General features: G+C 37.8%; 1 protein-coding gene across 1 annotated transcript in view; it reads right to left on the bottom strand.

The window, feature by feature from the left end:
• Window positions 1–25004, bottom strand: part of GPC6 (glypican 6) — a gene marked incomplete at its 5' end in the record, with an annotated part of 524950 nt that overhangs the window by 189091 nt on the left and 310855 nt on the right. Inside the window, one exon of the mRNA XM_009634596.2 lies at window positions 13739–13904. Coding sequence (XP_009632891.2) covers window positions 13739–13904 — 166 coding nt within the window. The remainder of the gene's footprint in view (window positions 1–13738; window positions 13905–25004) is intronic.

Genomic DNA, 25004 nt, shown 5'->3' with positions numbered 1-25004 from the left:
AGAAAATTTGCCCTTCTCCCCTCATCTCTTTTGCAATAGCTTAGCACATATGCGTAGAATATATCAAGAGGCAGATTTTCCAAGAAAAAGATGTTATGGTAACATCTGCAAATAAACTGAACTGGAATACTAAAACATTACATGAGATAAATGAAGACTGATTTTAAGCAGAACTATTTACTTTGTAAGGTATTCTCAGACCACTCAAAATTCATGTAGGTTTATGGATAAGCATTCAAAAATTTGAACAAAAAAGACTTCTGATAACACATAGTTTTTGTGACCAAGTTAAAAATGAAAAGAGAGATTGTCCTTCTTCATAAAGGCTTATTATTTTCATCCACAGCAAATGCAATGATGTTCTCCAGTTTAAACATTTGTTTCAGAAGTTCACAGAGGTGAAAGCTACAATAAAATAAAATGTTTTTAGAAAAATGAGTGAAGAATTTTGGCATGTAGAAACTCATTTCCTACAGCACTGATTAAGCTATAATACAAGACTCCAGCATGTAGCATGCTTTGCATATTTATGTGGAACACTAAAAAACTAAGAGGTGAGCACAGCTGGGAAAAACCCCACGACCAACAATGAAACTACGTATACTGGCATCAGCTGAAAAGGACTGCATTCTTGTCACTTACAGAGTACTATAAAGTCACAACACTTTATGCAGTTTGGACCCATATCACTGTTTGGGCCAAATGAGATGAGTGTGAAATGAGGAGAAAATGAAAATTACCATTCAGTGTCATGTACTTTGGGAAAAGCTACCTGTAATCTGTTTCCCTCTGAGACTGCTTATTCTTCAAAAAGTGCAAGTTATGTTTACTTGATGGTTTCTTTCCCTGTCAAGAGTAGCTGTCCAGAGGTCACGCCTTGTAGCCTGTTCTGCTTGTACAATAGCAACAAGGCAGATTGGAAGAGAAGTATCTTCACATAAACCCTATCCGGGCTTATGCTTGGGTTTAATATTGCCAGATTTCAAACAAATGTGACTCCAAGTTGACACGTTATGCAATACACGCCTCACCCTACCCATCAGACTTTATGCAGCAGCTCCGCTTTTGACTTCAAGGCCTATATAACCAGATGTTCAAACTATCATATTCCTTTTTGTAAGGGGAGAGAAACCTTCCCAACTTTCAGAATCAAGACTTTTCTCTTCCTAAACTGAATGGGGACTGGGGAGCTTGAAGTTGATTTCACAGAAAGAAAAATAAGTACTTGCTTTCCTCATCTGTCAGTAACAAATAATTTGACAAAATGACTTAATTTTGGAATTATTTTTTTAGTAATACATTTAATATCAGTGGAATTAGATCTTAATGTATTGTTCACTGCCATATTTCCATTAGTAAATGATTTGCATCAGCTAAAGTTCTGCCACGCTGTCCCTCCTGATTTCAACCTGAGCAATTAATTATACTTTTATTAAACTTTTATAGGAAAGTTTGATCACAACTGAAATGTCAGAGGCTTCTTAAAAAGGCACTAATGTATCATTACCATAGTTTCACTTCCTTCTAATTTTTAAAATATTAATTTATATACACACTCTTCAAAACATGCATCAATCAAACAACGAGGTACGGTGTGCATTTTTGTGGCAGCAACATTTGAGCAACCCAAATATAATATGCACTCATATCAATAAAAGCTTGAAAGATACTGTAAGAACATGTTAATTGTTTATGGTGAAGACAGTCAAACTAAATATTATGAAAGGACTCAAAACTGTCTAATAATTTAGAAGTGATTTATCTGAGCAAAGTCAACATGCTAAAATGAAAATGTCAGTCATTAATATCTGGAATAGATGATTTCCATATTACTAAAATGTGTTTTTAGCCATTAGCGTAGCTTGGAGCAGCCATCTCTCATGCCTCCCACAGAAAGGTTTTCCTGACAAAAAATCTCCCAGGACAAAATAGAAAGGAAACACAACCATTTCATTTTCTAATTGGTATGAAAAGCTAACCAAAGAGTAAATGCAGTACAAAGAGGAGAACCTGATTAGAGTATGTTTGTAGCACTGCAGATATCAGCAGTTTCAATTAACAAAATATTCACGCATTCATTTTTAGTTTGTCATAAGAAATACTTCTTTTGAGTGTATAAATGAAACACAAATCATAAACTGCAGCTATGTATGCCAGATCTGTCACTCCTATGTTCCTATAGTAGAGAAAGTCTATATCCTATTTATCATCTTCCTTTAACCAAAATATTAAAATAAGGATGCTGAAGTATAACTAAATTCCAGTGGGTATGATCCTACATGCTAGGGGAGTGAAATCTACTGGAAGACTTTCTGTATAATTTCATAAATGAAATTCAGGCTAGCAACCTGTGAGTGCTCTATGTTTTATTGGCTCATGCTCAGGATAACTTCTTGCCTTTTTGGCACTGTCAGTTTACTATGTGCATCACAGAATCACAGAATCACAGTGTATCTCAAGTTAGAAGGGCCCCATAAGGATCATGGAGTCCCTTGCTCCTCACAGGACTACCTAAAACTAAACCATATGACTAAGAGCATCATCCAGATGCTCCTTGAACTCTGACAGGCTTGGTGCCATGACCACTTCCCTGGGGAGCCTGTTTCAGGGACCAACCACCCTCTCAGTGAAGAACCTTTTCCTAATGCCTAGTCTGAACTTCCCCTGGCACCACTTCATTCCATTTCATCATGTCCTATTGCTGGTCACCAGAGAGAGGAGATCAGCACCTCCCCCTCTGCTGCCCCCCTTGAGAAAGCTGTAGCCTGCGATGAGGGCACCCCTCAGCCTTCTCTTCTCCAAGCTGAACAAACCAAGTGCCCTCAGCTGCTCCTCATAAGTGTTGCCCTCAAGGCCTTTCACCATCTTGGCTGCCCTCCTCTGGACACATTGTAATAGTTTGTTGTCCTTATATTGAGGCAATCATTTGGTTTAGTGTTAGTTTTCATCTCATCCTACAGCTGAGTTAAGTCCAAGATGCTGTAGTAACCTGTACACTGAAAGTGAAGATTGACCTTCATCTTATTTCACAACATCACAGTGAGACACAAACTTTGGTTGCAAAACTGCATTCTCTTTTGAGGTCAGCAACAAATATCCAGTGGAACCAAAATTGCATTCTTTATTTTTCAAGCTGCTATTTTTTCCTACAGTTATCTGTATTTTAAGAGTTAACAAGACAAGAGAGATGGAAAGGCTGCAAATTGAAGTGTGATATTATGAAGGTGAGTTCCTACTGACATGGAAAGTTCAGTATATGCTTCTGGTGGCTAAATGAAAAATACATGTCATGGGAGTTTAAACTCCCATAGGTTAACTTGCAATATAAATGATATTAAGGGATGTTGAATGTTGTATTACAGGGCAGGTGACACTGAGTAACACAGAGAAATAAGAAATATAAGAGCTGAGTTTTTCATATTACCTTCATATTACCTTCTAAACACATCGGAATCTCCCAGACGCATCAGAACAATTTTAGGTTTCACTGTTGCAAAAATGCTCAGTGAATTTTGGCCATACCACCCCTGTCCTAGCACTCTGGGCCAAAACAGTTCTCTTGACTATAGTAATGGTAAGACTTTCTGTTAGTAAGGCAGAGAGAAAGGAGGAAAAATCTATGTTTTTTCCCCAATAATTCCTGCATCTGAAAAAAAAAATTTTTTTACAAGAAGAAATGGAGGGTTGACACATTGCAGGAAGGGAATCCATAGGACCCTTACCAGAAAGAAATAATTATTTCCCAAATATTTTGTTTGATAAAACTTCTGATGTCTCTAATGGTTTTAAGTTTTTGCTCCACTAAATCTGGCACTGATATGGGGTACTCTGTAGGGATCTTTATCATAGTCTCTTTGCCAAGTCATGAGAAATCTGTGGTTCAGTCAACCACTCTTCACCCTTTTCTATCATTTTATCCTTAAAAAGTCTCCCTGAAACAAGAACGTTGACTGAGTTTAATCTGTGCCCTTGTATACCTATGTGGCTTTGTGAGGAAAAAAGAGAAGATTTTGTTTACATTAAGGAACATAGGTACTTAATATAATACCCATACAAAATTATATATTCTAGTAGGTTTTGTCATATTGCTAATAAGGTTTGGAACTTTTGGCAACATGGGGTCATTTATGTATGGCTCAAAAGAGACCTGCATAAGCAGTTAAAAAGTAAAGAAAATGTAATGATTTAAACTGAGATTGTCTACACATCTGAATTCTTTTACTGAGTTTTGGGTTGAGTTTTTATTCTTTGGGAAATATAAAATTGAAACTTGCTCTGAAATTCAATGACTAAAAAAGCATAAGGAAATGATACTAAGAACTCCCAGCTGTCTCATTAATGGAATTTGGCAAATTATTTACAACCCCAGATCTCCTTTTTTTGGTGTGTATTATCCATGTACAGCATTAGGATTTATTTGTAAGGAGAAACTAAGGCTGGTTGCCAACACTACTTTGTTTCTGTATTTCAAAAAGAAATATGAAGTTTTCTTTTAAGGTCATGGGACATAATTGTAAAAGATAATATACTACCTAAGACATTATCATAAACAGATTAGCCTTCATCAGGCAATGGCTCAAAATTATAATACAAAGCAAATCAATGTCAATTTTGCTTTGAGGTAAGGGATTTGCACCTATCACCTTTTATTGATATTGTACAATAACCTTGGCAAAGTACTTTAAGATACAACAAAGTGTTATGATAGCAGTAAGGTAGGGAGGTTTCTTGCTGTAGAACAAATTTGCTCTAAGTTACATGAATCTCTCCATTATATTTACCTGAATAATGGAGAAAACAATTTGACATTTGTTTCTAATATGAAATTTAGGGAATTTGAAATAGTTGGTAAATCAATCTATCAGAAATAACAGTTAATTTAAAATATTAAATTGTTTCGAGTTCTATTTTCAGTGTATGAAAACTGATTCCTGTTTATGCAGTTTTCTAAAACAGATGAAGATTCCAAGACAAAATATTTTAAAAGTATAAAATGGTGTCACAATGCAACGAAATACTTTTCTCAGATATATGGTCTTAAATACAGCTGAATACAAGCAGAAAAAAAATGGTCACAGAGACAAAAGTTAAAATATAACTTTCAGTATTCCTCTGGGGCAAAATTCAAATTATTGATGCATCAACAATGCATCAAAACCATAAATGTTTTCCCTTAAAAATAGGAGTGTCTGCAAAACATAAAATTCAGATCATCTGAAGTTTATCAATACTGACCAAGCCAAATGCTGATGTAACTGGAGATACGTTTGTGGAGATAGCATAATTTTCATGTTTCCTAGCGTAATACAGCATTGCCTCAATTAAGTACAGCTGAAGTAGCATGTTCAAAGCAATTAAATTGATATTTAACCCCTCCTGCTTGCAACATTTGAAAGCAATCTCTTTACATTGTCCAAAATAATGCACATTAGGGGTTAACCAAAATTTTCTTAAAGCAGACTTATTTCTGCTTGGAAAAAATGAAAAAAGTCACACGTCCTTCGTTTGGGTTTGCACTCCTTGGAAAAAAAAAACTGTATCAAAGTAGTTCTTTCAGGTAACTGAACCATAAGAGCATGGCCAAGTTCTGGAGTCTGGGTGTGTGCTCCATTCACATTATATGTCAGAGAGACCGGGTGCCCCAAACCCCCCAACCCAGAAGGGAAACTGGGCCAGGCACTATATTTTCCAGCTGGTCCCTGGCCTCTGAAACAAGGAGATCAGCACAGTGAAGTGTCTGAGGAATGTCATATTGGTAAACAGAGATTCAGCCCTACATAAGCATAATTAATTGAGAGATCAATTCCTCCACTGAAGAGAAAACTCTTGAGGTGTTAATATACATGGTAACCTAGGACAGAAGGAGCAGGACTGTTTGCTGCACTCCTGGAAGCAAGAAGTCTCTTGAGAGAGCACAGCTGTTGACTTGGAAAAGTACAAAATAATAATGCTTGATTCACACAGTATTCAAGCAATAAATAATTAACATATTCTCCTTTTTCTAGAGGTGTCTGGTGTAACATCCCTGTGTTCATTCATAGCATTTTGAAGGGCATTGGCAAAACATCTTCCCCAGTACTTTCCCTGAATGTGAACACAGAGAAATTTGTTATTCTATGCAACTTCCAAACTGTGCTCATGTGTACAAATCAGTCAGTTCTCTTTGATGTAAGATGATGTGAAAGAGTTGGAGATGAGAAATGAAAATGAAACTAAAAAGTAATCATTTGGGTCCAATGTTTTAATTGCAAAATCTTTTAAACTTTTTTGACAGTGCTGACCAGCCCTGTTATTTTCAAAAGATGCTGTAGCATCTAAATGCTGCAGTCAACTTGTGGCTCTGTTGTGCCAGGTGAAAATGCTGAGCATGTGGCTCTTGTATCACTTCAAGTTTGGAGAAGCTTTTTCCTGCAAATGCAGAAATTATATAGTTCAATAGTATTGTGCATGGATGGCAAAAGCAGAGTTCTAGAACTGCTGAATTCGATCCTGTATTTGGATCCGTCACACGACATGATGATGGGTGATGCGTTTCACTTGCACTAATATCTTTCTATCCTTAACAAAAATGGCATAGTTGATCACCGTACTTCATTTCCACAAGTCATGACAAAGCTCAGGAGCCCAAGAAGTTTGCTGCTGTCATTCAACTAATCATCTGCATCTTCAGAAATGTACAGCCCCTCTTTGGGAGCTGCAGTTTTCAAGAGTCACCCTGAGTGAAGCCATTAGCATCCTTCCAGGATGCATCCTCCTGGTAACGAGCTGCCAATGGTGTCAGCGAACAGAAAGATCAGGCCAGATGAGTCTCAGCCCTCTTGAGCCAGTAACTGGAGCAGAAGATCCCCATAGCCTCACAGAAGGGAACCTCCTTCTTCAGTGACACATCCTGAAACAAATATACAGGGCAATGGATGCTGTGAGCTGCTTGCAGGAAACTGTATTGCCCCAAGGGGAGGCACAGAGATTTAGCAGGGTAAGTAGAAGTTTGTGCAGCAGGCAAGTGCTTGTGTTATTTGCATGCTGCTGGCAGTCCCACAACTTCAGAGAGCTTTCAGGCTGAATTCATTACCATCTGAGGAATTACATGCCCAGGTTGTGTATCCTTTGTACTTCTGAGGGAAAAGTTCCCCTCTTCTACACATTATTTACCTCACTGAATGGTGATGTTCCGTTTATTTCAGGGGTGCTCCTATATACTCTGACTAAGCCATTGGGTCTTGGTATAGTATTTAAATTGTAGGCAGTGATTCTGCTATTTCTGGAAAACAAGGGGAAAATACGTGATCATGGAGGCTACTGCTTTTTGATGATTTAAAAATGATAGTACTGTAATCTTTTAATTAGGTATCATCAGGTTGAGTTCACTTTTCATTTGTGCAACAACATATTTGTATCCTGAAATGATGTAACAGTTTTATGATGTTAAGTCTGGTTTTTTAATAGCACTGCAAATTCTTTTGTGTAGGCTACCTATGCATTGTGGAAACTAGTGGGCCTGAAGCACACTAGAAGTTTTTTTCATAAATAACATTAGATTTACATCTGCAAATCTGATCATTCTCAACTTTTGAGCAACTGAATTTCCAGTTGTATCACACAACAGAGTACTCATTTTCCCTTGATTTTGGGAAACATCAGCTAGAGCAGAAAAAAGTAATTCTAAACTACAGATTCCATTTTTTCATATATAATCAGATGGGGATCCATAACCCTTAGGGCCATCTACCAAGCCCTGCCACTTCAATGAAAGGCATAGACATTGGTGTATAACAATAGCTACTATAGTCTGTACAGGCAGGAGACTTAAAGAAAATACTACTTCTCCAAACTCTGGAGGCACTAAAGTTTCTCTAAGAAATGGGTAGAAAAGAGGAAAAATGTTAGGTTAAGATAATTCTCCCTATTCTCGTTCTGATGGGTGGCAAAGAGGGTTTCATGAGAGGTGTCATGATGCATTTCATTCAGGAAGAAAGCAAGAAAGGATGATTTTAGCCTGAACAATTAAATGTTTGCTAAGTTGACACTAACTGAAAAGGCTTTATACATAGGTTTTGATTTTTAGGCTGCCTTAACTATGAATGCTATCAGTTTTCATATGAGCACAAGATGCACATTAGGAAATTTTAGTGTTTGCATTCAAGTACGCATTCTATGCTCGTCAAAAACCCCTTCATTAATTTCTACCAGAAACTCTGAATTTGGAGTAATGGCACCCTAGGACCTTCTGCAGGAACCTTCTGCAGTGCCTCTCCATGGAGGGAATAATATAACTTATTTTTTCTCCCACAGTCCTTATGAGAGGCTAATGTATAATTAATACCATGGCATACTTTCACATAATGTTTAAGGAAGAAGGTAGCAGAAGGAAGAAATTCAAATGCCAGGTGACCAAAGTTGCTAAAATCCCTGCTTTGAAGTCTTACTTACCATGATCAAGTAGGAGCAAGACTTTTTCCTACTGAGAGTTACAACAGATTGCCAGCCTTTGGTCTGTAGTGTGTAAGGGTAAGTAGAAGTGACAGATGCTGTACGCTTCAGAGAAAGAAGGGGCAAACCCCCCAATTTGTTTTGAATGTTATCGCAGTACACTTCAGAGGTTTCCTATTTTCATGAACCTAATATGTAGTTGCCTACACAGCTGCGGCCGTGTTTATTTACAGTAGTTGTACACACAGGAAGAAGAAAATTGTAAAGAATTACTGTTACAATTATAGACTGATTTTTCCAGGAACCAAAGTGAGTCTTGAAGAGCATAGTTATTCTTGTAATAAGCCATTAAAAAAAAGACAAACCTAGGTGGTCTCTTGAAGCATTAAAAGGAAAATATTTATCCTTGTGCTTGCACACAGAACAGAAAAAATACATGGTCCTGAGGGCTTTTGTAAGCAGTAAGTAAAACTGATTACATATTTTCATCACTCTAAAGCTTTCATTAGGTGTAAGTAGTTAAGGTTTTGATGGGGAAGCTTACTTAAAATGATCAAGTTGCTATAAGTGAGACTGCATGTTATGCTCTACCTCAGGAGGTCTCCTTAAGGTGTCTGAGTCATACTGATGGGAAGAAAAAGTGAGGGGTTCTTAAAGCACAGTAACAAGAAAATTTATTTATAGTATAGAGCTGCTGTAATGACAGTAAGTGAAATAGCTTCAAGACTGGAAGGAGAAGCTCTTGATGGAACCTTGCAGATACGATTTTCTCCTGTGGCTGAAGTCTAGCAAGGCAGTGGCATTAAGAGGTGGCTCTGGCTCCCTGAGCCTGGATGCCAGCTTTGCTGGCCTTCAATACTACCGTGTGAACACACCACATGCTGATCTGCCTTACCACACTACTGAGCTTCTCAAATACTGAATACACTGCTAGCAAAGCCACTTGTTCTCCTGCCTGAGCAGAAGGATGGCTGTGGACATGAACCAATGCAGAAGCCCCTGGGCTCCTTTTTACAGACAGGGATGCGATGCCGAGCCATCGGAATCACAGTCATTTGCACATGTCTGTTACTGCACAACTTCTGAAGCGTTTTCCACAATCTCCCACCTATTAAAACATGGGAGTATGGTCAAGGTGTGTCTGATTTACTGTTGAATAATTTCTAGAAAAAAACCCCAACCCTGCTTGTAATTTCTGCTGCTATAAATAGTCATGCAGTGGTAAACCTCTACGGGATTGCAGCAGAGCAATCCATGGACTACGCTACTATACAGGCGTTACGCTAGTGTACGCTTTGTCACTAACTACAGCAACAAAGCATTTATGATTTATCCTAGATGTCCACAAAAAAGGCCCAGGTACAGTCAGTGCTGCGATTAAAGCAACTACCTGGATTTTTCCTCTTCTGTTGTTCTGAATTATTTAAGTAAGGACTATTATATTTGGCCCACAATCTTGCTTGACATTCAGATTTAATATCATCTATGTTTTTGTCTCAAGACAGAAGAAATTTAACCCCACTGCTAACCGTGAAAGAAATCCTGCAAAATCCAAATGGGTTATGGTCACGTTGCCATCCTGAACCTGTGGGTAAGGCAGTGGTCAGAATGAGATGCACTTGCTTTCATGGAAATCATCTTTTTGCAGGTGTTGATTCTGAAGCTGAATGAGGGCACCAAGGGAAAGTGTGGTGCCCACTAAGGGGAGCTCATTCCTCGACTGATGTTCCTGCTTGAGAAAAAGAGCAGTTAAAGGGAAATAAATGATAATTTGTAGAGAAAGCCAATGTTAGGGAAAGTCAAAGAATCTCAAGATAGAAATGGGGACTGAATCACAGGATAGCTAGAGAAAAAGGAGGAACGGTATTACTAAAATTGAATGTAATTCCCTAAGATGGATGGGGTTTGAATCTTTGTAAGTGGGAATAGCTTCCTCCCTCTCTTCTGTGTTTCCATGACAGAAGGAACAGTGGGATTCCTGATCCTTATCGCTGTTAATTGGTATAGCTCCATGGAGAGAAGCATAATTTTGACTGTATCTGTTGGGCCATGAGACAGAGAAAATCCCCTTTTCCCCATTCCACAGAATCAGTCAGCTCCTCCCCTGAGGCAATCTCCTTCCTCAGCAGTACAGTTCCTCTACTCATTCTTTTTATCTTGCATTTGCTAACTTTGCTTGAGCCTGGTGCAAAGAAGATTATGAGGTGTTACTAACAGGCAAAACATCAGAAGCAAGCTTTGTCAAAATACACATTTTCAAAGTCAGTGTGGCTGGTTTACTTTTAAATACCTCTTAAATATTTTATATAGATACCTGGAAGAAGTATTTATTCATTATAGTTTTATAATTATAATATAAATATTAAAGACTGTCTTCCTTTCTACAGGCAAAATTCTGAGTTTCAGAGGAATTCTGCTAGAATGAGATGTGCTACATTTGGCTTTTATTGTGCAGTAATGATGGCAACAAAATACAAAAAGCCTATAATGAAACATTACACAAAAAGGACACAGACCTTAAGGTGACACAAACAGGAAAAATATAATAAACCATGTGTCATGCTGCTGCAGCTGTTTCACCTCTTACCAATTTTCACAGTCTATAAAATCTTGGAAAGCACCAGATGTTTAAGGGAAAGCTGTCCCACTCTCCCTAGCTTTGAAAGTAGATGCAAGATTTATTAGCGCTATATAAATGTGAATTCAGTCCTGACTTTTATATTTATAAACTAAGTGGAACATGTAACACATCCTGTTGTCAGAGAGCCCGTTTAGTTTCCTCCGCTCCTCCTCACTTGTAGATCTTGGGTGTTGCTGGACAATTACAGTAACTACAGCACAATGCCAGTACATGCAGTCCAAACTACAGCATTTGCTTATTTACTGACAAACACATCTGAGAGTTTTCTCCTAGTACCAACTTTTGCCAAAACAACCTTGCAATACACAGATTATGAGCTAAGCAAAACTATCTTGTTGTGTATGGATATGCGCTAACATTTGGGATTGCTGCCTACTCAGAGACTGTTAGTGCACAAAATTATCTTTTTTTTTTTTTTCCTAGTCCATGGTTCCTAGTATCGGAACAGGGATAAAAACTGCTCATGCATAATTTCCAATCTTTCATAGCTCAGCGGTGCTGTAAAGTGCTGCCGTTCGTTTTAATTCAGTGAGTAGAAGTTTTGTTGTGTTTAGTACTAAGGGAATTGCGTGTGTTATTAGAAAGCCTCTGACAGCTGTCAGAGACAGAGACAACTTGCCGCATTTCAATCTTTCATAAAGGAAGGACTGAGGACTCTCATATTCAGCAAAGCTATCAGAGGCCTCAAAAATGGGATAAAAAAGAATACCTTTTCCAAACACAGGAAAATCTGTCTCTCCTTCTCTATTCCCTTCCCCCATCAAGTTGTAGAGGGAAAGTTGTTTAGGTAGAAGAAAGAGGAAATATGCCTTGATGTATTTGTACTTTATACTGCCTTGTCATCACTGACCTGAAGGGATAATTGCATAGCAGCCTGCTTTTCTTTAAGGAAGTACACAGTGTATTACATAGTACTTAATAAATTAGCACTAAGTTTTAACATAATGTACAAGCTTTCATGCAGTTTTTCTTTTCTGAGAGCAGGAACAATCAAAATCTGAAAGACATTGATGAAGACGAGGGCTTTGCATCAAAGACTGAAAGCCTGAATCTGTAAGCATTTCCACACTTTCCAGCACATACCTCACCCTGCCCAGCACTCTTACTGAATTTAAAGCACCAGAAAAGGAAATCTTCTCTTAAGACCTGAAATCTTACCTTCTAGCTTTTGATTTTAATAGGTGCTTGCCTTAATAAAAAATCTGCTATTTTAGTTATTTTTTTTTTCTAAAAGCCTACATTATTTTCCTTGATCAGAATTAGTGACAATTCAGGTCTTGCTTACTCTTTACTGACAAAGGAGAAGTCGCTTATGCAATGTCTCTAACAGTTTCCAATCAGCTCCTATTTAGCTTTCTGATGATGAACTGACTCTTCTTTTCACACCAGTAATCCCAAGGGTATCCCTCTGTTTGGCGCTGCTTCTGATGTCAGCTCCTTTAACCAGTACAAGGGACTGAGAAGGCATGCTTATTTGCATCATTAGTTTATTATTGTTGTTTGCACTTTTGGCCTAGGCTATTTTCACAGCACACTTAATGCTGTTTTTCACTTTTCATACTCTGATTCTTTTTCATCCTGTTTTCTTCTCCCTATCCATCTTGCACCACCTCTGTGCTGAGTAAAGTGAAAATTCATGAGTGAGTCAGAGTAAAATTTTCAAAGTCATATTTGTCAGTGGGGTTTGAAGTTAAGCAAAATTAGATTGCTCATATTTTTTCTTTCCAAAGGTAGAAAAAACAGTTACTTTCTTCGGTTGAAATAGAGAGAGCTTTATCCCATGTTTTCCAGCTGCTTTTATTTTCCTGAAATCCAGTCTAGTCTATGATGCTCATTACTGACTGGTATAACTAGCTGTTCCTGTTCTTTTTATGTTATCATTAGCCTTGTCTGATTCCTCATCCTATCCTGTGTATCATCAAAAGCGACTTGAAGCTCTTATTTCTTGTTAAATGTTTCTCTTCTGGGAGGTTTTTTTTTTTTTTTCCCATGGGATATCTGAATAGCTGTTTAAAGAATTCTTTCTTGTTTTTTCTTAGTTTACTTGAGTGAAGAATTATGTGAATAAGACTGTAATAGCAGTTTTCTTTAAATACATATTCTATACTCCATTCTAACGTTTTGATTGCATGTTTGGTATTTTCTTTTCAGCACACTGAAAGGGAGACATTAATATATTTTAATCAAGAATATGGGATTAATAATTTCTCGTGTATGTAACTTCTTAAGTTTTTTGCCTATATACTACAAGAATTAAGCAGAGCAGCTGTTGTGATTTATGTTGACTGGATGTTATGCAAAGTTATTATCTTCTCAGCTTGCAAGAGTCTAGTTTTCAGTTGTAATAAATACTATTTCTGCCATGTTAAGCTTGTTATCAAATCCTCAACCAAAGCTTTCTCAACATTTCACATACCATGTAATAATTCAGCTCAGAAGCTGCAACACCACACCATTCCTTTTGAAATATGAAATACGAAATGCGTCTGGCTTGGGGAGGGAAGAGTCATTTCTTACCGCAAGCCAGGAAGACAAATTAGAAAGTGTGGCACATCTGCAGTTGCTTCATTGTGAATATTGACCAACAGTGTCTTCTAACCTCACAAAGCTCTGTAGATGTTCGCTGCTACCAGCATTTCCTTCCACTAATATTTAAACCCTTCTTACCTATGAACAGATTCCACTCAGTATCCAAATCAGCCTGATTTGCTAGGCAGCCCTTCATTACATTGAGGCAATAGTTGTTGCAAGGTTTCACAGTGGGAAGTCCTCTGCAGTAAGGGCAGTACAACATCTTCATTAACGCCCGGATGCACCCTGGGGTGGGACTGACCTGCAGAGTTTAAGGGGTGGAAAGAAAAAGAAAAAGGAGGAAATCAATCTCCTGTTCTGTGAATTTCGGGATCACTGAGATTATGCCTCTCAAGCAGTAAGTGCAGAAGGGGCAATTTGTGAAAAGCGCTCAACCCTTAATAACACCCTCCTATGAAACTAATCGATTCCTGCCAATTATCTTTACTTAGCACAGCCAGCGGCAATTTTCAGGAATGCAAAAATCAACACTCCCCTACTGATGGCCGTGCTCGCCTCCCCAGCCCTCCCACACAAAATCTACTGGAAAGCAGAGGAAAAACATCCAGGGAATCAGCTGGACAGTGACTGATCCTAACATGGAGGATCCAAAGGAGACCCCATGCTCTTCCTACTCAGGCTAGGACTGTCAGTCACACCGTCACTGGATCAGATTCTTCTCTTTATTAAAGCATGGTAAATCCAGGATAATAATCTTGATGATTTCTATAGAATTATTCAGAACTGCACCATAACGAAGGGATATCATTCTCTTTTCAGACAAAAATATCCTTCTATCTTCCCAGACAATTTTGTAAATAGATCAGACAGGGTTTGGGGTTTTTTTTGTCTGCTTTCAACATCTCGAGTGACAAAAAGCATTATAGACAACAGTCTAATGCATTTAAATATCAATATCAGCATGGCACAGCATGGCTGCACATGATAACTTAAAACAGCCACCAGAGTCAACAGAAAGACACCCAATGAGTTTAGGATTTCCAGTCAAAGTCAGTAACACTGGGCATGGCTGAAAGAAGGAAGTAGTGTGCAGATATAAATTCTTAATGATATGTGTTACAGTTTGCACTAGAAGGGTATAGGTTTCCTGGAGGGGGAGCACGGAGGTTGGGTTAAAGGTTTTTGCATAAGGCTTCTCCATTATTTCTAATGATCCTTCACTTCATCTTTTTTAGTCATCAAAATGCTGTGCATCTATTAAGCAATGTGCCTGCCATGTCCAATGGAGAGAACTAGGTCCTTTATTGGGTCGTTTCTTTATCCCACCTCCTGAGGGGTAGGATGAATCATTTTTCTGGAGCACATCCACTGAATCATCCATACCTAAATTTATACTACATAAATTGGTCACATTTGACAATCATGTGAAGCTTCTTGGGTAAATATTATTTCCCTCACCCTCTTGTTTTCATATTTAATTGCTTCATCTCAGATTTTTAAAATTGTATGTACTACTACAGTGTATATTTTCAGTCCAGAAATTCTATCTTGGATTAAAAGTGCATGTTAGGTACTACTTGCAATAGCATCTTGCCATGGTGCAGTGAAGCGTAAGTTTCTCATGCTGGAGTGACAACCTAGAGCAATGACAAAGGACTACAGGTTCCTCAGTGATTTTAAAATTCCTGGACAGGAGAGCGCAAAGCAATGTCATTCCTTTCACTCATGCTTTTGGTTTATGAATAAATGCAGCACTTCTAATATGAATTTGAAAGGATTAAACTGCTTTTCTATATTCATGGTAACTTGTGCTGAAAGCATTAATCTGTCTTTGCACCATAACAGTATGTGCGAAACTGGTTGATGTGGTTTGTATTATCAGGATTGTACTAAAATGACACTTATTTTCTTTTTCTCTGGAATTTCTTTCTTTCTCCCTTTTTGATGTAAAATCACTGATTTTTAGACAACTGTGCAAAACATACTCTTTTTACTGGACATTGGAAATGCCTCTGTTAAAGAGTTATAACAGATGCCTCTGAGTATGCTCAGAAGTGATTTTTGCCTTGGTTTCCTAGGGAAATGCACTTTACTAGCACAACACACTGAGGGTGTGTGGTTAGGTATATTTATCCATCCTTTCCAATAGCTTTTGAACCGTCAAATTTGACTGAGGACTTCAGGTCTCAGCACATTAAATCTTACAAGTTTTTTTAAAATAGACAGCTGGGAGAAGAGAAGGAGAGAGGCTCTATTACTGCCTTTATTGAGGAAAAGGCTGAAGCATGAGGTCAGTTCCTCACAGATATCAAAGAATCCACGTGGCGGAATGATGCTGTGAATGACCCATGGGTTAAAAAAGCACCAGGGGGAACTTTCACCTTATTAAACAGCAGAAAATCCAAATACAAGGAAAGCTGGACTTCATTATTTCCACTGCTCAGAACTACTTTTAGAGCTACTTATCCAACTGTTTTATCTTTATCCCTCCAAACCTAGAACAGGCCCATTTTTACAAAAACATGAGCACCAAAAGTGGGACATAAGCAGAATACATATACTTATGGCCAAGAATGGAATCTTCAAAATTACTTTGAAATTGATGCTTAAAGCCAGAGATATTTCTATCTGTGGGCACTGGGAGTTTCACCAGCAATGTTCTTTCAATACTTAAAATTATGCTTCTTCGCTGACCCAGAAGCCTTGTTGATGCAAAGCTGTAAGCACCTGTTTGACCCCTAAGTTCAGCTGGAACCCACACGTTCTCCCATCTGCACCTTCCCAAGCCCACCTTGGTATTTTGTGCTGACAGCTCATATACCTATAGGATCTTGACCTTGCACAAAAACTTCCCGGAAATTTCATTCTTGAAAAAACAGGAGAGAAGATGGTCCCAGTCTTTATATTATATTTGTGTAAAACAAATATCATAAATATTTATTTGATCACAAGCGTAGTCTGAGAGGTAACTAGCTATCATGTCTTTCTCTGCCAGAGGTCCAGATCATATCCCTGATCTGCTAGGAGAGGACCCTAAAGGCCAGTTAGCATATCTATTTACACTGGCCCAGTGAGTCCTGAATTCTTGTTGAATTACAGAACAGCTTTAACCAGAGTACTCCCAGACAGAGTCTACCGCAAAGTAGTCAGGATAAATTCTTACCACTCAAAAAGAATGAGCAGGACCCAGGTGTCTCATCTCTTGTCTGAACATTTTAATAACCCCTGTACAAAATGGTGGCAGCATTTTACAAGAAAGGAAGGTGCCCTGCTTTTGTTTAGAGAGAAGTAATATAGTTTTTAAGATAAGAGGCCAAGCTCTGACTCCAAGCAGAAAGCAGATGGAGAAAGTTTCTATGGAAGCTTCTGACATATCTTTATCAGCCTCTGACAAAGACCAACATGAGCATCTCCTTGCTGATCAAGCTGGATGTTGCAGACCTCTGTATCAGAAGATGCTATGATAGTGAAATAAAATACAAGCACAAATCAATTGCTATCTCTGAGGCCAAGTAGTGGGGACTGGCTTACATTCATAGTGCTTACTGCTAGCACCTTCTGCTCCAAGCTGGCCACATCCCATACTACTATGTAGTATTTGGCACTACATCTTCTCTGGTTCCCACCTGCTGCCTAATAATTATTTTGTGTGGTTTTTTTTCAGCTCAAAGCGTTTGGAATAATAGGAGGCAGCACTGTAGGTAATGGGAGTAAAAGGAAGCTAAATGTAATGTTGTATGTTTTGAAGTGAGAGAGGAGATTTCATTTCCTAGTGCTTAAACTATGCTTGGAAAGAAGGGAGGGGACCAAAACAAGACAGGCCTCTTCATGCAGCTTTGTGGACGCAGTCTCTGTCCTCCGACCAGTGCACAGGCACTGCATGGAGGGGTCCAAAACACACCCAGGAGGACGGCTAACAATTAAGCTGTGACCTGAGCACACGATGAGTCCCATTCTCAAGCTTGCTCCATATTAGCCTGTCACTTAGCAGTACCAATGTACCTTTAGGTGACGAACCCTTCCCAATTGCGCCACAGGGAAACATTAAAGTAACTCAGCTACTTTGGAAGTCTGAAGGCTAAAATTTAAATGCTGTGCTGCAGCAGTTAAGTGCCTTTGTGAATCTAGACTTCAGTGAGTAGCCAAGTTCCAGTTCTCAGCTTCAGCTATTTTTTATTTTCAGAGAATAGTGTCAGGTCTTTTTCCTCCCTCAACAACAGCTGAAGTATCTTTCATGCAAAAAATAATCAAATTTTGCTCTAACATTCTGAAATCTTGGTTAAAAAACCCCATTAAAAATATTTAGCTTAGAGTGTGAGTATTCCAGAAGGCTATGAACACATGAAATCTGGAGATTATCACAGAAAGTTGATTTTCAACCACCTCTAATTGGCTTGATACTTCTTACTGCTGGCAAATTCTACGAAATGTATTTTCAAAGCCCATTTCTCATTCCCATCTTAAAAAAAAGTATTCAGTGTCTTTCACACCTAACAATGCTTTTCTGCAGACAAGTCAAAAGGCAGCTATTCATTTCATTCAGAAGTATTCAAAACCTGCACTTGCTGAGAGGAGAACTGTTCCTCAGCTCAGGAGTTTCAATGTTTTTTCTGTAACTAACATTTGTGGATGGATACGCCTTTGCTTTTTTTTTTTTTTTTTGTCTTTTAAAATACATTGCAATTGGCTCTATGCTAATTGCAGCAGAGAAATTTGTATAGACTTCAAAGTTTAGAAATAACTAGTCCTTATGTAAATCGTATATTATAAATCAATCAGATAACACTGAATGTCATAACTGGGGAACCTTCTATAGAAGAGTCATTAATTATATCATGCTGTCTCCCTGACTGACTAGGACATCTTCATTTTAGTATAAGCGTGTGTGCAATGCAGCACATCAGAAAAGTGCCTTTCTGAGCTTTGATTGAGCCTTGTAGCTGCAGGACATGTTACATTGGTGCATTTTGTAACATTCTCTGACAGCTTCAGCTTTATCTAAATGTATATTTTTGCATACATGCAAAAACACCAAAAAAGCAAGACTCTTAAAGGCTCCATTACTGAACACTTGTTTTCTCTCTTCAGAAATTCTAGGAGGAATATTATGTCATCTAGAAGACAGATTTTTTAACGGTGAACTTGCAAATATAAATAATTGAGGACAGAACTTCTTAGGGTAAAAGCCATGAAATTCTACTCTCTTGTAATACTGCATTTGCAAGGACTGCTTTGTTATGTATTTGACCTGTTTTTATAATCGAAAGCTTTGGCTTTGTCAGGTACACAAGCATAAATCTTTTTTTCAGATACAAAAAATCAAACTGATTAAACAACTGGTCACCTTTAGAAGGATCAAATGCACTGACATGCAGTTTCCCTACTTGTATTTATAAGAGATTTCATACCGACGTAACTGGTATATGTTGTCTGGTAATAAAGTAGGGGTGTTCTTCTAAAGTAATACTGAATATACCAAAACTCACAGCGTAAAACCATACTTAGTTCCAGATCCTGTCGTTTCTTGGCATATAATAAAATATGTCAAATATGAGCAAAACAAATCAAAAGTTCGTGCCACCCCAGCGACAGGGAGCACAGCTCCTTCCTACATTTCCTATGCACCCAAAAGGAACTGATCCCATCTGAAATCACACAGAGTCACTCCTTAGCATGAAGATCTTGGGGGGCAACTGCTCAGAGGAACCAGCTGATTTCTAGCCAATTCGCCCAGGAAGTAGATACTCTTCAATAAGACAACCCGCAGTCTGGGAAGGAGAAAAGGATTGCATTTTATTTTTCACAAGCTTTACAAATGCATTAACAGCCAGGCTATTGGATAAAAAGTGAAAACTTTTATTTCCTTCGCATTTGGTGTTCAAGAAGAGGTATCAAATGCTTTGCTTTATACAAGAAGGTGAAGTATATTCCTGCAATCCCATGTAAGTGGTCCGTAACTGGAAAGAGTAGTGAAATTAATCCCTGTCTTTAGCACTTGTGTGTTGCTTAAATCAACAAATTAATAATGAAAACATAAGCTAAGTTTCCCAAGCATAATTTTGTCCATAAGCTAATTATCTCAAGAGTTTCAAATGGTACTAGGGCAATAATAATAAAATGCTTTCATATGTGGCCAGTTTGATCTTGAATACATTGGCATATCTTGACCAACTCCAAGAGAAATGCAATATCCACTAAGAGTAGCAGTTCCCCCACATTCTTCCACCAAAAAGTTGATATATCTGTGGACAAGACCATAGTCCAATTGTAGCGCTTCCTGTCCAAAAAAATCTGCAGTATAATTCTAGTATTTCTAACCAAAATTATATTTAAAATCAAATGGGACATAAGGCTTAGAAGTTCAGGCTTGTGACTTCAGAAGAGAAGGAAGAAGAAAAAGCTTCAAGAATTGCTGATTATTGCATTCAACCTGCTAGAACTGAGAAAACTTTTCCTAAGCACAAAGACCATTTTTCCTGATCTCAGAAAATGGGTGTAAACCCATTGTAACAGTGAAGTAACTGGGATCAGCCCCAGATGTTTCATGAGGTACACTTTATGAGGTACACAGGGTTGCTGCAAACCTTTGGAACACCTGTTTGAAGAGCCACAGGTCCTTTTTTCTTTCCTTTCATCTTTAATTATCTTCAGTTCAAAGACTAAACTTCAGTCCAATCGCTCACTACTTTTTGTCATTTATCTTTGATACTATCTTCTCAACATGTTACAATTACACCCTATTGATTTTTTTGTTGTTGTTTGGTTTTAATTCTGTGTAAATTGGGTAAAGCTTAGCTGGCAATGATGTTTTTCTTCATTTTGCTCTTTCTTTTCTTTAAACAAGATTTTTTCAGTGTTGGATCAAAGTGATTAATTTTTCTCCTTGTTCATATTTTGGCTATTTTCATAAGCACTGTGTTACTGCTGATTTCCTTTAATAATCTAGATATCAAGCAAGTTCTTTCAGCAGATTTCAGCTGAAAATATGTCTGTATCTAATTAGAACTACATAGAAATATTCATAAGATATTTGAATGCTTTATTGAAGTACTTCTCATTGTTTCAGCCTGGCTCTTAGATGCTAAGATCTCAGTTCACTGCTTTTATAGCACAGTCTGATATAAAAATGGAAATACTGCATCAACCATACTCAATTGGGAATTTATGTTGTAGAAGGTCAATTTAAGAATACTTGCTTATATCAACCAAAAGTCTAGTCTAATACTAACCTCTAAAGATAAAAATAGCTATCTTTTTAACAATTCATAGCATCCCAGATGACTGAAAGGTATAAGACCTGGTTTGAGTTGTACAGCTTTGTACTAGTGTCTTTGACTTCGTGCTTGAATTATACCAAAACAAAAGTAAAACACTACAGCCAGTTAAGCAGCTGCAAGATTCCCAAAATCCTGAGGTGGTCTATCTCAAGAATATGATGAGTTAAAAAATGGTCAATTTAATTTTAATATTTTCATATCCAATAAGATATTTTTCTAGAAAATATATAATTTATAGTTCAATATGCTCATTAAACTATTAAAAAAGAAAATTACACATTTACTATATGATACAAACTGTGCAGCATTAAGCACTTACCCCACTGTAACTCAGAGGAACCACCTTATATTTTGCTAAAAGAGGAACATTTAGCCATTGTTCTTGTCCAGCTGAAATGTCCTTTCCCATTATCTATGATTTTGAAATCATGAGAAATACAGCAAGTGGATTTCTTTCCAACATCTATTAATACTTGAGGCATTTTTCATACTTATTTGGTGATCTCAGTATGTCTATAGTGGTGTTGCGGTATGTGTATAGTTCTGGAAGGTGGAGAAATGTTGTTCCCCCATCTTACAGATGAAAAAATGAAACATCACAAGCAATTTTTAAAGGTATTTAGATCGATAAAACCCTAAAAGTTATGGACCAGAATTTTTCAACACTGCTCATAAGTATAGGTCTCAACTGTGATTTCCCTAAGTTATCATAACAAGTAATTCTGAAACTGCCTATAGGAAAATAAGGACTGCAGATCTCTAAGTGATTACATCAGGAGGTTGTACATTAAATAATAAATCACTGTTGGAGAGATGAATTGTAGGATTTCACAATTTCCCCCCAGAAGTCAAGGGCAAAAAAACCACAAGGATGAAATGTTCAGATGTTTACTTGGGTGAGACTAAACCTCTATTTACAGAGGAAAAGAATAACTTCTCCTATTTTTGGGAAACTTGGAAAATTACTTATCAGCTTATCTGAATACAGAAAATCCAAATTTAGAAAATCACTTGAAAAGCTGCAGTCACAAGGATGTTTTCTGTAAAGCTATTTTTTAATCTCTTGAATCACTTCTTAGTGATGCTTTAAAGCAATCTTTTTTTTTTAAATTTAAGTTTTTACAAAATAAAATATTTGAATGCTCAGATGTAAATATTAAAGTGTTCTTCTTAAGTCCCATTTTACCTGTCAGAGGCATAATTGATTTCAAAAAAACTGGGTGGAAAAGTGCTGCTTGATTATAAAAATGATTAAAATGAGAATTTCTTAGAGTGAAAATAGTGCAAACTGAGAAAATACTCCTGGATATGGGGTTTACATGCTGAAAAATCGTCCTTGAAAATCTTCTAGAAAAGTATTTATTCTTCTCATCTGTTGTTAGAGTAAGCCCGCATTAAATAGAATTTGAGGTATGGATTCCATCTGTTATTTTGCCAGCATTTCAAGGGAAAAGCTAAGGTGAAAAATCTTTGAAATAATTTGTTCCTTCTACTCCCAGGAAATGAGAAGTTTTCTGTTACGCAGAAATAAGGAAGGAATCTCACAGCTGTTAGGCTGTTCAAATCCCACTATCTCTTCTCGAGCATAAACTTTAAGACACTCTCTTAATAAAAAGTAGTTCCTCTGCTTTCTTCAAAAAAACCTCAACATTGCATCTCACTTAAAAGGAATTGTGCTCATTTCTTCTATCCTCATGCAGAAATGTCTATGGCCTCCAACAGATAAGAGGGCCTTGGTTTAAGAGGAAAGCATGTGCTAAATTTTCCAGGGCTGAATATAGAATAGGACATGACTGTAAGCAACAAGGTCAGACCCCCCCTTGAAACTGGCTACTTCAAATAAATTGGGGAGCAAAAAGAAAATCCGTAAAGTCCTGTATCTTAGAAAAGGACCTTAATATGATTTGCTCAGCTAGACACAGATATCGAAAACTGACATACGCTCCCTTACAAAACAGATTCACTTCAACTTAAAACCAGGCATCTAAAATAAGTGCTTATTACTCTCTCATGTGGTGCTATAATGACTAATCCATGTGAAAATATCTCCATGCATATGTTCAAAGTTAAGCAAGAAGAACCCACTGTATTTTCCAACTAGAAAAGCAGGAGGATGTTACTGAGAGATGATGTGCAGTCGCCTTGTAGAACAGTCAGAAGAGCCAAGTTGAAAGAGGCATTAAGAAATAATGGTGAGGAAAAAACATGGGGCTAGGCTCTTTATAATCATGCAAAAGTGGCATTGTGCTCACTGGGAGGAAAAAATTGTTGCAGAGAAGTAGGTTAAGTATTGCCCAGGTACAAATCAGAAATAGAAGGGGAGGTCCTTGATAATGTGGAAATCAAACCCCCAGATAAGCAGGAGGGAAAACTCTGAGAAAGGGTTGAGATCGAAAAAGAGAAGAACCGGCACAACAAGAGATAACGGTCAAATTGAGCAGTTAGACATTTTATGCAGCAGTATCTGGATAAGAAAGTGATGTGAAGAATGGTCAAAGTCAGTCCTACTTACAACACCCAAGAAGCTTGAAATGCAGACTACATACCTGAGAGCAGTCTCACAGAATCTACAGTTCACAGTAAAAATCAGAAAAGCACCCGAGAAGGAATTCGGTTCTCCCAAATTCAGAGAGAGAAGCAAAACTGTTCTGATCACTCATAAGTACTCCCAAGAACTCTCAAGTAAGTCGTGTTTGCTGCTCACTGACCTGTGAATTGGTTTACTGACTCAAAAAGGGCATGAAGCTCAGAGTGGTGCAGAGGGCTGTGGGATGTCTTAGTTTGTGGTGTCAGCAAGAACACACTAGCCCTGATGAGAAAGAAATAAATGCATGCATAATATTGGCAGTCTTGGTCAATGATAAGTTATGCAATAATTTGAGGTGACAAGTGACAGCAGATTGACCCAGTGTGTTCCATCTCCTTCCTGCTCTAAGACACATGGATGGAGTCATGATGCAAAAGATGCTTTAAAGTTTATAGTAAGGTGATCACTATCTGAATTTGTTGACAATGGAAATCTCCTAGACACAGCAAGAAAGATATGCAGATTCCTTACAGGTGCCTTCCTGCATGACTGATGAATTGTCTGGGCTGCATATTGGCAGCGACGAAAGGGTAGGGACTGGGTGGACTAGTACTAAAAGGCAGATATTCTACTAGAGAGAGAAATAAAATTGTAGGGATAGTGAAGCAGGCAACTCCAAGGTTGATAGCTTTGTCTTCTTGATAACCTTCATCATATTCCTACACTGAACATTTTCAAGTGAGTTCAAAGGGTGAAATCCCGTAAGTAGCCCTGGCTATTTGGAAAAAAAGCAAAGGAATCTCCATAGAAAGAAAACATGATTTTTCAAGTTGCGCATATTCTTGGTCCTTCTCCATGAAATTCAAAAAGCCAAATCACAGAGTGCTGGGTTTTGAAACAAAACATTAAATCTGATTGTTAGCAATAAGCTGGACACACCTTGTCAGAGACAAGATGGGTACAAAAATACAGTCATCAGTTCAGCAAGGAACGCAAAGCCTGCTTTAAACACTGACTATTTACTGAAGACCCTCTAGCCCAGTAGGGCAGCAAGATGTTGGCAATCTGGGACACAACTTTGCTTTGCGTATGCTCCTGATTCATTTCATGATGTGAATGAAGCACAAGATGGAGCATAATAGATGTGACAGTAAAACAAAGCCTGTGTGGGTCATATGCAAGTACAGAGGTCAAAAGGGAACATCTTAAACTATTGTCCTGACTTCTAAAGTGAAGAAGAAAGGTGTCAGATCTTTAAGGTATCCCAGAAAGGATCTAGTCAGATAAATTGCTGTGTTCTAATAAGCAACCACAGGCTCCTCAATACAATGCACAATGTCTTGGTAATATATTCAGGGTAGCATGGAAGCAGAGGGATGCTTTATAAATAGCTCACCATCTATTTATAGGATCCATAAATGCCCACTGCATTATGTGGGCCCAAATCATGTGAGATCACCTTATAGCTCCATGTTAACATTTCCTCTTTTATGGTCTTTCAAATGCTCTTGTTAGATTTTCACAAAGCTACTTGTAAGTATAAATACCATATATAAAATATTTAACAGATGCTCAAGTGCACCTTGGGATGATGACT

This window comes from Egretta garzetta, unplaced genomic scaffold (assembly GCF_000687185.1).
Source record: "Egretta garzetta isolate BGI_Z169 unplaced genomic scaffold, ASM68718v1 scaffold442, whole genome shotgun sequence".
NCBI classification, from domain to species: Eukaryota; Metazoa; Chordata; class Aves; order Pelecaniformes; family Ardeidae; genus Egretta; species Egretta garzetta.
The sequence above is the reverse complement of the archived record's forward strand: the minus strand, read 5'-3'. Positions and strand labels throughout refer to the sequence as shown.